The sequence below is a fragment of the Sminthopsis crassicaudata genome, chromosome 6, assembly GCF_048593235.1.
Source record: "Sminthopsis crassicaudata isolate SCR6 chromosome 6, ASM4859323v1, whole genome shotgun sequence".
In the NCBI taxonomy this organism is placed as follows: Eukaryota; Metazoa; Chordata; class Mammalia; order Dasyuromorphia; family Dasyuridae; genus Sminthopsis; species Sminthopsis crassicaudata.
This window is the reverse complement of record NC_133622.1, coordinates 153,157,497-153,170,341: the sequence shown is the minus strand read 5'-3', so window position 1 is coordinate 153,170,341 and position 12,845 is coordinate 153,157,497. Positions and strand designations below refer to the sequence as shown.

At 33.5% G+C, this 12,845-nt stretch overlaps 1 protein-coding gene across 1 annotated transcript in view; it reads left to right on the top strand.

The window, feature by feature from the left end:
• PTPN13 (protein tyrosine phosphatase non-receptor type 13) overlaps positions 1–12,845 on the top strand; it is a 218,038-nt gene that overhangs the window by 172,081 nt on the left and 33,112 nt on the right. The window contains 6 exon segments of the mRNA XM_074273918.1: positions 4,005–4,185; positions 4,964–5,122; positions 6,145–6,316; positions 6,431–6,641; positions 8,197–8,267; positions 11,211–11,272. Of these exon segments, the coding sequence (XP_074130019.1) occupies positions 4,005–4,185; positions 4,964–5,122; positions 6,145–6,316; positions 6,431–6,641; positions 8,197–8,267; positions 11,211–11,272 (856 nt within the window).

Genomic DNA, 12,845 nt, shown 5'->3' with positions numbered 1-12,845 from the left:
GTTGTAACCCCAGGTCCTTTTATTGTAGAAGCTGCCAGATCCTGGGTAATTCTAGTTGTTGCTCTTTGGTATTTGAATTGTATTTGTCTGGCAGCTTGCAGTATTTTTTCCTTGAGACTGTAGTTCTAGAATTTCACAACAACGTTTCTTAGGATTTTCATTGGGAGATCTCTTTCTGAAGGTGATTGATGGATTCTTTCAATGAATATTTCCCTCTCTGTTTCTAGAATATTGGAGCAGTTTTTCTTTCTTTCTTTCTTTCCTTTTTTCTTTCTTCCTTCTTCTTCTTCTCTTTCTTTCTCTCTTTCTTTCTTCTTTCTTTCTTTCTTTCTCTCTCTTTCTCTCTTCTTCTTCTTTCTCTCTTTCTCTCTTTCTTCTCTCTTTCTCTCTTTCTTTCTCTCTTTCTCTCTCTTCTTTCTTCTTTCTTTCTTCTCTTTCTTTCTTTCTTCTTTCTTTCTTTCTTTCTTTCTTTCTTTCTTTCTTTCTTTCTTTCTTTCTTTCTTTCTTTCTTTCTTTCTTTCTTTCTTTCTTTCTTTCTTTCTTTCTTTCTTTCTTTCTTTCTTTCTTTCTTTCTTTCTTTCTTTCTTTCTTTCTTTCTTTCTTCTTTCTTTCTTTCTTTCTTTCTTTCTTTCTTTCTTTCTTTCTTTCTTTCTTTCTTTCTTTCTTTCTTTCTTTCTTTCTTTCTTTCTTTCTTTCTTTCTTTCTTTCTTTCTTTCTTTCTTTCTCTTTCTTTCTTTCTTTCTTTCTTTCTTTTCTTTCTTTCTTTCTTTCTTTCTTTCTTTCTTTCTTTCTTTCTTTCTTTCTTTCTTTCTTTCTTTTCTTTCTTTCTTTCTTTTCTTTCTTTCTTTTCTTCTTTCTTTCTTTCTTTTTCTTCTTTCTTTCTTTCTTTCTTTCTTTCTTTCTTTCTTTCTTTCTTTCTTTCTTTCTTTCTTTCTTTCTTTCTTTCTTTCTTTCTTTCTTTCTTTCTTTCTTTTTTTTAAATAGTTTTATTTACCAGATATATGCATGGGTAACTTTACAACATCGACAACTGCCAAACCTTTTGTTCTCATTTTTCCCCTCCTTCCCCTCCCCCCCATGGCAGGTTGACCAATACATGTTAAATATGTTAAAGTATAAATTAAATATAATATATGTATACATGTCCAAATAGTTGTTTTGCTGTACAAAAAAAATCAGATTTTGAAATAGTGTACAATTACCCTGTGAAGGAAATCCAAAATGCAGACGGACAAAAATAGAGGGATTGGGAATTCTATGTAGTGGTTCATAGTCATCTCCCAGAGTTCTTTCACTGGGTGCAGCTGGTTCAGTTCATTACTGCTCTATTGGAACTGATTTTGTTCATCTCATTGTTGAAGAGGGCCTCATCCATCATAATTGATCATCATGTGGTATTGTTGTTGAAGTATATAATGATCTCCTGGTCCTGCTCATTTCACTCAGCATCAGTTCATGTAAGTCTCTCCAGGCCTTTCTGAAATCCTCCTGCTGGTCATTTCTTACAGAACAATAATATTCCATAATATTCATATACAACAAATTCATTCAGCCATTCTCCAATTGATGGGCACCCACGTAGTTTCCAGTTTCTGGCCACTACAAAGAGGGCTGCCACAAACATTCTTGCACATACAGGTCCCTTTCCCTTCTTTAATATCTCTTTGGGATATAAGCCCAGTAGTAACATTGCTGGATCGAAAGGTATGCACAGTTTGATAACTTTTTGAGCATAGTTCCAAATTTTGCTCTCTAGAATGGCTGGATGTATTCACAGTTCCACCAACAATGTATCAGTGTCCCTGTTTTCCCACATCCCCTCCAATATTATTTTTCCCTGTCATTCTAGCAAATCTGACAGGTGTGTAGTGGTATCTCAGAGTTGTCTTAATTTGCATTTCTCTGATTAATAATGACATGAAGCATCTTTTCATTTGGCTAGAAATCGTTTAAATTTCTTCATCTGAGAATTGTCAGAGCAGTTTTTCTTAATGATCTCCTGAAGAATGCTATCCAGGTTCCTTTTTTGGTCAAGGCCTTCACATAGGCTAATAATTTTTTGATTGTCTCTTCTGGATCTATTTTCCAGGGTGGTTATTTTTCCAATGAGATATTTCACATTTTCTTCCATTTTTTTCATTCTTTTTAGTTTGATTCTTGCTTTTTTGTTTGTTTGCTTTTTCTTTCTCATAGCTTTTCCCTTTTGTTCTGATTTTTCTTTTACAACATAACTCAAAAAGCAATTATCCTCCATTTTCCCCATTCTAGTTTTTAACATTAGCTTTTGTATCTTTGTATCTCTTTTTCCATTTGATCAATTCTGTTTTTGAAGGTGTTGTTTTCTTCAGTGATTTTTTTTTTTTTTTTTTTTTGGCATTTGGCCAGTTGTATTTTTTGAGTTTTCTTCAGTCAATTTTTTTCCTTCCTTTTCCAAACTGTTCACTCTCTCATGTATGCTATTCATTTCCTTTCTTATTTTTTTTCTTCTATCTTTCTTATTTGCCTTTTTAAATCTTTTATGAGCTCTTCCAAGAAGCATCTTTGGGCTTGACACCAATTCATATCACTCTTTGAAATTTCCTCTGTGGACATTTTTTCCTCATCAGAGTTATCTTCCCTGTCTCCATAGTAGCTTTCTATGGTCAACGTTCTTTTCTGTTTCTTGCTGTTTTCTTTACTTTTCTTTTGGTATTTCTTATTTTTTTTATGGTTGAGCTCTGCTTCTGAGGTAAAGGGGGTGCTGTCCCAATCTTCCTGTGCAGCTCTGTGCCTTGCCTTTGAGCACAGAGGCCCCTTGTGTTTGTAAGAGGTAGCTTTGCCTGCTTTTTTCAAGAAATCGCCAGATTCCCCAGAGTTTGCCTTCTGAACTGGGACTAGAAGCTGCCCTACTGTTCTGTTCCTCTACTGATCCAGGCCTGAGGATCTTAGTTGCTGATTTGCTTTCTTGCTGACTTACTATAATTAAGACCCTCTCACCAGCTTTCCCAGAATCTCTCTGAACTGAACTGAACACCTTTTTCACCCCAGTAAGACTGTTCTTTCTTGAAGTTTTTCCAGCTTATCTTAAGCTGGAGTTTCATTCCATCAAGACACTGTTCAGAGGCTTGGTTTCGAGAAGTTTTCTGAGGGAATTTCACGTGTTTAAATTATATGGAGTTGCTTGCTTCTAAGGGAGGGAGAAAAATCTGGAACACAAGGTTTTACAAAGATGAATTTTGAAAACATCATATATTTGAAAAAATACTATTAAAGTAACGCTTAAATGTTTTGTAGAATTTCAGAGTTGGATGATGCTTCAGAGTTTATTTCATATAACTGGTATGAGTACTCCAGTATTTCATATTCATCATGCTGCACATCAAATGCTTGAGTTTATTTAAAATTTTTTTGCTCATGAGTTCTCGGGCATGCTCTCTTAATTCATTGGATTCACATCTTGAGTTAAGAGTTAAGGTGTTAATTATGATAGACTTAGCTCTTCTCAGTAATACAGTGACCCAAGACAATTCCAGCAAGACTTGGGATGAAAAATGCCTTCTACAGCCAGAGAGAGAATTATGGAGACTAAATGCAGATTGAAGCATACTATTTTTACCTTTTGTTTGTTTGTTTGATTTTTCTTTCTCGTGGTTTTTCCCCTTTTGTTCTGATTTTTCTTTTACACTTAAATAATGTGGAAATATGTTTAAAATGATTGTACAAGATTGTACAACTATATTAGATTGCTTGTTGTCTTGAGAAGTGTGGTAAAAGGAGGGAAAGAAAAAAATTGGAACTCAAAATCTTAGAAAAATAAATGTTGAAAACTATCTTTACATGTAATTATAAAATAGGATACCACTGATTAATTAAAAAAAAAAAAAAAGAAAGAAAAAAGGTAAGATGATACTTCCTATCTGTGTGACCCTGGGCAAGTCAAATAACCCCAATTGCCTCAGTTAAAAAAAAAAAAAAAAAAAAAGGTAAGATGTTAGAAAATATTTGTTTGTGTTGTCTCCCTGTAGCAATCCTCCTTCTCCTTTGCCATTGGAGATAGCACCTCTTCAGGGTGGCAGAATACAGTTGGATGTCTCCTCCAATTCAGTTGATAACAATTGTGTACATCATACTTCAGAACTCCCTACACAAGAAGACATGGCATGTCTGGAGAACAGCTTAGAAAAACAACTTGAAGACTATGAGCCGGTGAATTCTCTTATCTTCTAAATTAAAATTTTCTTTCTTCTCAAGACTGTTCAGGAGAATATATTTTTCACAGGAACAAAGACTATGGTTTGTTTTTTGAATTGGTTAAGAATAATAACACCAATATAGAATGTCTCTGCCTAATACACTGAACTCCTAAACTTGACAAATTGCAAATTTTTTTGCAGACTTTTGAAGTGAACTTAATGTATTGTTTCCCTCACCCTGTGATGCCATTTTTCATGTGTAAAGGATACTCTTTACATTGTCATTTGCTTAATTTTATAAGCATCTTTTCAAACTTATAATAATGCCTATTTAGTCTCAAAATGCTGGATGCCCCCACTTTCTGGATTTGATTTTGAGCAGTATCATCACACATGAGCAAGATTTGATATTAATGTTATCATTTTTGCCTTCCTCTACAAAGCTGTTCCATAGCTTCCTTAAACTCATACAAATTTCTGTAGAACCATCATACGGAATCTAGAGAAAATTTTTCTAGGGGGACCTAGTTTCTTGGCTATTATAGTTTATCTTAGAAATTTCTTTGGAAAAAAAAAAGAAATTTCTTTGTTAATCATTGCTAAGTTATAAAGTTCTATCTACCAACTATATCTTTATCCATGTTGAAATTATAAGTATCCTTAGGAAATTTTTTTTGGCTATTTCTAGGCAAAAAGAAAAAGTTATGTTTTAAACTTCCTTCTGCATGCCCCCTCTTTCTTTCTCTGACTACATGGTATAACATGCCTGAATCACCATTTTCTTCCATTAGGAAGTGGAACTCCATATTATTCTGACAAAATCGGAGAAAGGTAGCCTAGGATTTACAGTTACCAAAGGTGCTGAGAGTGTTGGCTGTTATGTCCATGATGTCATTCAAGATCCAGCTAAAAGTGATGGGAGGCTCAGACCTGGGGACCGACTCATAAAGGTAAGACAAATAAGAGATAGAGGGGAAAGGCATATCATTAGTAAAAGAAGAATAGAACAGAGCCAATACAAGGATAATAGTGTTTCTTCTGATGAAAAAGGCCACTTTTAAAGCTACTACCAGCTTTTTGAAGCATTTTAGAAATAAGCAGGTTAAGTTCCAATTGTTCAGTGATGAAGAAAACCATCTACACCCAGAGAGAGGCCTGTGGGAATTGAGGGTGGACCACATCACAGCATTTTTGCATTTTTTGTTGATGTTTGCTTGCATTTTGTTTTCTTTCTCAGGTTTTTTTCTCTCTAGATACTTTTTTTCTTGTGCAGCAAGATAACTGTATAAATATGTACATATATATTGGATTTAACATATATTTTAACATATTTAACACGTATTGCACTATCTGCCATCTAGGGGAGGGAGGTAGGGAGGAAGGAGAGAAAAATTTGGAACAGAAGGTTTTGCAATGATCAATGTTGAAAAATTACCCATGCATATGTTTTGTCAATAAAAAGCTTTAATTTTTAAAAAAATAAGCAGGTTAACTTATTCTTTTCACTAAGCTATAAAATTTGAGAGCAGATTTTTAGTCTTGAATTTAGTGAGATATCTTGTATTAGATTTATGTTACCTATATATTTTCCATTTTCATTTTATTTACAAGTTAAAAGAAATAAAATATTCAATTAATCAGAGAGGCTACCGTTCATCATGCATCTGTTTTTGGCCAAGCTGTTTTAAATAGATTAAATGTATTAATATGACTTCCTTGGCAACCTTGACGCATATCCCATAAATATTAAGTGCCAAACAAACAGGCCACATTTATGGTTAGCAATATTCCCAGGTGTGGCCTGAACCACATTAACATGCAATTGAGAAATATTTAACAAACTAAATTAAAAATACAATAAAACATCGATAATTACATTTTTAAATGAATTCATGAGATTAGTAAACTCAGTTTCTCTTTAAGTTTTCCACCACTGCCATAAAATTATAATCTTCTTTTTACATCTTTTCAGGTTAATGACACAGATGTCACTAACATGACTCATACAGATGCAGTGACTTTACTTCGGGCTGCACCAAAGACAGTCAGATTAGTTCTTGGACGGATTCTGGAGTTACCTAAGATCCCAATTTTGCCTCATCTGCTACCTGATATTACACTAATGTGCCTCAAAAAAGAATTTGGTAATGCCAAATTAAAAATTTTTTACTGAAACATTTTATTGGTCACAATAAAAAAGTTTCCTTTTATTACCAAACAAAAAAAATTTACTGAGCATATTTTCTTTTCCTTTGAAGGATTATCTTTATCTGGAGGTCATGACAGCATTTACCAGGTGATCTATATTAGTGATATCAATCCAAAATCAACTGCTGCCATTGAGGGTGATCTTCAGCCATTAGACATAATCCATTATATGAATGGAATCAGTACACAGGGGATGACTTTGAAAGAGGCTGAAAGAATACTGGAAATGTCATTTCCCTCAGTGGTGCTGAAAGCAACAAGGTATTTGCTCCTTTCTTGATATATGTTACACTCATTCCTTAAACTTTTTCAGATTTAGTCATAAAGTTAAGATAGCATTTATTTAGCACTATGCTTAGAGCTGGGAATATAAATACAAGTAAGAGGAAAGTCAGTCTATGTTTTCAGGAAGTTTACATTCTAAAGGAACACAGAAAAGGGGAGCTGAAAAGTAGGTGGGGGGAGTAATGGATTGGAGTCAAGGGGGACACAGGAGGAGAAAATGAAGGTATCTGATTAGAAGCACAGCCCAGAAGGAAATGAAAAGTGATCATGCTAGACTCCTGTTAGTAAGGCTAGATTGCTTAACAAGAAAGGAATTCTTAGAAGCAAATAGATTACATCCTAAAGACTACATGAGCTAAAAGAAAACAGTAAATAATACTTTTTTCCTACTATAATCTTTGGAAATAGATTGTGAAAATGAAGATGAATGTAATCTATCCAGGTTGTAGATATGGTAGATCTAGATACTAGATCAAGGATACATAAATGCCAGGGAAAGCTCTCATATAGTCTGTTGTATCATACTATATTATCTATTTGCAAGAGTTTCACAGCTTATCTTTCAAATGTGAGATTTTATTACTGTTTTAGTCAATTTGTTAGTTGACTTGCTAATAGCATTAATTCCTTTAATACTGTGTATGTTTTCCCTTTTTCCCAGTGGGGAATTAACGGGCCTGATTTCTAATGTCTTTCTAAGGATTAGATTGGCAAAGAAGCATTTGCCCAATGAGGCTTTTCAAATAATTGGTGAGAGTAGGTCAGACAATCTGAAAAATATTTTGGGGGAAAGAGTTATCTTTTCCATTGCCAGTGAATTGTTTTTAAATCTCAGAAATCCCATACTACCATTATAAAAATGGAAAATGGGGGAATTTGGGTTGCTGAAGCAATAACCAGAGCCCTTTTATTACTGTTATTTTGGATATCTGTACCCATCAGCACTATGGGAATCAACACTGTAGATACCAGTGCTAACATTGATTGGATGGGCAAGTGAGAGGCAACAGCAGTAATGACTGGTACCATATTATTCTGTGCTTTTGCTCTCAGTGTCTTATTAACAGTGAAAGGGTATCTAGCAGCACTGAACGTAAAACTATGCCCAAGGCAAAAATTATTGCTAAATTCTGACCAAATATATTTCTGGGACTTTCCCCTCTATTCTACTGCCACCTCAAGCCAGTGAAAGTTATCATGTGACCTTTTGCACAGTTTTCTAAGCTTTATACTTCAGTGAAAGAAAAACATGGTTGAATATCTTAATGTTAAAAATTTACTGAGACCTATTACTGTTAAGTCAAAAGTTAATCAGGCATCAAAGTAACAGGACTTTTGAGCACTGAGTATATTGCAATATTGGAGTGGGGAAACAGTAAAGGAAGGAGGATATATTATTTTGTATTTAAGTAGATCTCAAAGCAAAATTATATTAAAAAGTTAAGTATCATACTAAACAGCTAATATTTTGAAGTGTCTGAACAATGGATTTCCCATGTAACTTACAAATATCTTTTTCTTGCTATCATAGAGATGGTCATCCAGTGGTTCCCAAGTCAAAGAGACATGCCAGTTTAAATTCAAGGTCAACTAATGCTAATGGTAAGGATAATATTTTAGGAAACAAATTGCTTATATCATGTCATTATAATATTTTCATCTTCAAAAATATTTGTTGAATTCCTAAACAAAATGAATTCAAATATGGACGTGGCCAAGATTCTATAGAGAATATCATGGACATTGGGGTGAATAACTGATTGATGTGCCTTTTGAAAATAAGGAATGATACGTTATAGAACATCTAGCTTATCTATAATCTGCTTTTAAAGTTTTGCAAATCATTTTCCTCACAAGTATATGATACACACACACACACATATAAAAAAATTCCCATTTTATAGATGAAGAGGAAGTTAAGGCTTTAAGAAATTAAAAACTTGCCTGTAATCACATAAATAATATCTCTGACACAAGATTCGAACTCAGATCTTCTACTCCAAGTTCACTACATTGTGGCTACATAATTCTGGCTATTTTCTAACTAGGTGAGTACACACTCAAAAATCAGCTTTTCAGCAAGGAGTAATGGAGGTTCTGCTGGACTTTCCAGTCTGTCAGTATTCACTAAGCACTTTCTGTGTCCTGGGCACTCTGTTAAGCCCTGGAGATGCAAATATAAACAAAAAGAAATGTAGTCTCTCACTAATGCACTCTTGGTAGAGTTGTGAACTGATCCAAACATTTTGGAGAACAAAAGGGCTATAAAATTGTGTACTGGTTTGGTCTGTATCACAAAGAGATCCTAAAAAAAGGAAAAGTTCCCACAGCTACAAAAACTTTGTAGCAGCTCTTTTTGTATCTTTGGAGATACATGAACTGATGCTGAGTGAAATGAGGCAGAATCAGGAGAATGTTTTACACAGTAACAGCAAGATTATGTGATGATTAACTAGGGTAGACTTAGTTATTCTCAGTAATACAGTGATCTAAAAACAATTTCAAAACATTTGTGATAAAAAAAAAAAAAATACCATCCATATCCAAAGAAAGAAGTGTGAAACCTGAGTGCAGATCGAAGCATACTCTTTTTCACATTTTTGTTGTTTTTTCTTTCTCAAAAGAAAGAAAATAAAATATTTTTCCTTTTTGTTCTGATTTTTCTTGCACAAAATCCCTGAAGCTTAGGATAGTGCACCCTCTCTACCCTGGAAACAGAGTCCTACTGTAACAAAGAGTTAAAAGTCAAATAATAAACTAGGAAAATGAGCAGACAACAGAAAAAGATTCTGACTATAAAAAGTTACTATGGTGTCAAGGAAGATCAAAACACACACTCAGAAGATGGCAAAATTAAAGCTCCTACATTCAAGGCCTCCAAGAAAAATAAGAATTGGTCTCAGGCCATGGAAAAAGCTCAAAAGGAATTTTGAAAATTAAGAAAAATGGAAGAAACTTAGGAAAAAACTGAGTGGTACAAAAAAAGCACAAATGAAAAGAATAATGCCTTGAAAAGCAAAATTGGCCAATTAGGAAAGGAGGTACAAAAGAGGTCACTGAGGAAAATAATTCCTTAAAAATTAAAATTGAGCAAACAGTAGTTAATGATTTTATGAGAAATCAAGATTCAATAAAGCAAAACCAAAAGAAAATGAAAAAAAAAATAGAAAAATGGTGAACTATCTCATTGGAAAAATAACTGATCTAGAAAATAGATCTAGGAGAGATCATTTAAAAATTATTGGTCTGCCTGAAAGTTATGATCAAAAAAAGGATCCGGAACATCATCTTTCAAGAAATTATCAAAGAAAGCTGTCCTAATATCCTAGAATCAGAGGGTAAAATAGAAATGGAAAAAATCCAACAATCCCAAAGAGATCCCAAAATGAAAACTCCCAGGAATATTATAGCCAGGTCAAGGAGAAAATACTTCAAGCATCTAGAAAGAAGCAATCGAAGTATAGTGAAAGCACAAACAGGATAACATATGACTTAGCAGCTTCTACATTAAAAGACCAGACCTTGATACCACAATAATTTAGACTTCTTCTCTAGTACAAAGGGAAATAAAGATAAATAAAATAAAGAATTTTATACAGGTATTTCAGATAGCAAGGACATTGCACCCCTAACTTTCATGATATAAAAAGAATAACTGTTAATCAGTTGCTCATGTTTCTATAACTATACCAAAAAGTGATCAGTCCTGAACCTAAATTTCATTAGCTACAAAATGAACTTGAATGTACTAGATGTTTAGATCACCTTAATTTCTAAATATATCTTTCCTTCTTCCCTAGCCAGTAGGCTGTCCCTTCTAACAAATAACAAATAAAAGAAAAACAAAGTCATTCAGCAAAATTAGCCAATAATCACCGAATCTTTCATTTTAGGCAGTGTTCCACATGCATATAACTAAACTTGCAAAGAAAGGAGGGAGCTGCATTTATCACCTCTTCTCTGGGGGCTAACCTTAGTCATTAGAATTATTTGGCTTTCTTTTTGGGAGATTTTGTTCTTTCCATTTTCATGAATAGTTTTGGTATATATATATATATTTTTCTAGTTCTGATTACTTCACTCTGAATCAGTTCATTTAAGCTTTCCTATGCTGCTCTGAATTCTTTGTATTGGTCTTTCTTACATTTATATATCATAGTTTAGTCATTTCCTAATATCATTAACATTCCATTGCATTCTAACACTTTTCCATCAATTTTTACACTGATGATAGATGTGTGTGATCCATTTATTGGGAATATCTAAAAAGTGGTTTCTAAAAAGGAATAGTATAAGGTAAGCAGCATGTTAGGATGCTGATAAAATGATAGGGTTGATTAGATAATCTCTAAAGTTTCTTCCAATTCCAACATTCCATGACTGTGACTTTTTATCTACTATTCAATTAAATCTAAATCTTTTTTATAAGTCTTTTGATATTATGCCATTATGGCACTAGAATAAATGCCAGTCTTAGCTTATTTGAAGTTAATCTGATTATTTTTTTTCTGCTGCATTATCATCACTTTTCTCCATTCTTTATAGGTCATCACCATGGCATTCACTATGGACAACCAACTATAACCTCAGATAATTCTAACCCTAAGGTAAATAGAAATCCCTGTTTATTCATTCCTGTCATACTCAAGTTAAGTGAAATATTCACATTTTTCATTTTATTCCAATAAGTTAAGGATTTGTTTGTCCTTTTTAAGCATATAATTTTACATTGTTTAATGGATCACTAAGGGGAAAATACCACATTCATAGACTCAAAGCATTAGGCAAACGCTTAACTATTATTGACTGAGCTGAATTACTTAAATGGATCATTTTGTTTCTGGGAGTACTTGGCTCACATGCAGAATTATGTGTAGTTGGCCTCAGGATATGGAATACCAGAAGAGGATGTGGTTAGTAGAATTGCTGTATCAGCTTTGTGTTCACCAGTTCTGACCTTCAAATGTCAAACCTCGCTTCCAAGAGACCACTTGTGGCAAAAATCTACTATACTCCCTAAAGGTTCAGGAATTTCATCACTAAGGAATTATTTAAAAAAAAAAAAAAGCTTAAGAATTGTTTTGCATGCTACCTACTTTTTGAAAAAGGGATAATCAAATCAGTGTAAATTCATATATATTTTTTAGACTTGGCTAATGTGGGAATTTGTCTTATTTGACTAAGTTAGTGTGTTGCAAAGAATTTTTTTCTTTTTCTTTTCCAATGACAAGGGAGAGTGAATAGAAAGGAGAAAAAGTGAATTAGATGTTTTTAAACACTTTTTTCAAAATTTAATTTAAAGAACAAAATAGACACGTGGGGGGTAGTTATTTTGGTGAATGAGAGAAAAATGAGTACAGTTTTGCAGAGGATATTTTAAACATATACCTAAATCCTACTTTCATTCTTTCTGATCATTTTTTATTTTATATCTGTATAAATAGCCCCTAAAAGAACTTAAGATGAACATTTCTAAAATGGTAACAGCTGTGTCTGTCCTCTTTCCTATGTTTTAGAGGAAAGCTTCCGTCACATTGCATGTACTCTATTAATGTCATTTTAAAGCTCACAGATTAAATGTTTTTGGCTTTTACAATGTGCAGGATTTGCTCCCTCTTCTAGCTATCGGTAGATCTTTACAATCTGAATTCTAGACCCAAACCTCCACTATGAACAATATGGCTTTTACATATGTCTGTATCTCATTTGTTCCTCTCAACAGCCCTGTAAGATAAGTAATATAAATATATTAAGAACCATTTTTCAGATTAAGAAACTGAAACTCAGAGTCTAAGAAAAAAGTCAAGGCTTGAACTTTGGATTCCCTTTCTACTACACTCTCTGGACTTACCCCTGTGATCCTAAGCATCTCACTTAACCATCCATTTCTGTTTTTTCCTTGACCTCTGAGATTTCTTCCTACTTTCAAAAAAGGCATTGTTTCCAGGTATGAACTTGATGATAAAATATATTGTGTTATCTCAGGTGGGTAACTCACTCCCTTTAGCCAAGTTAAACATGGGCAGTAATGAATCATAGAAATAATAAGCCAGAAACATCTAAAATTCCTAGTCAGAGACTGCTTCTTGTTTCAAATCTTGAGAAATTGCGAGAACATTCACTTTCTTCAGCCTATTCAGCAATTTTCCACTTTCACCGAGTTCAAGCAAATAAACTTTC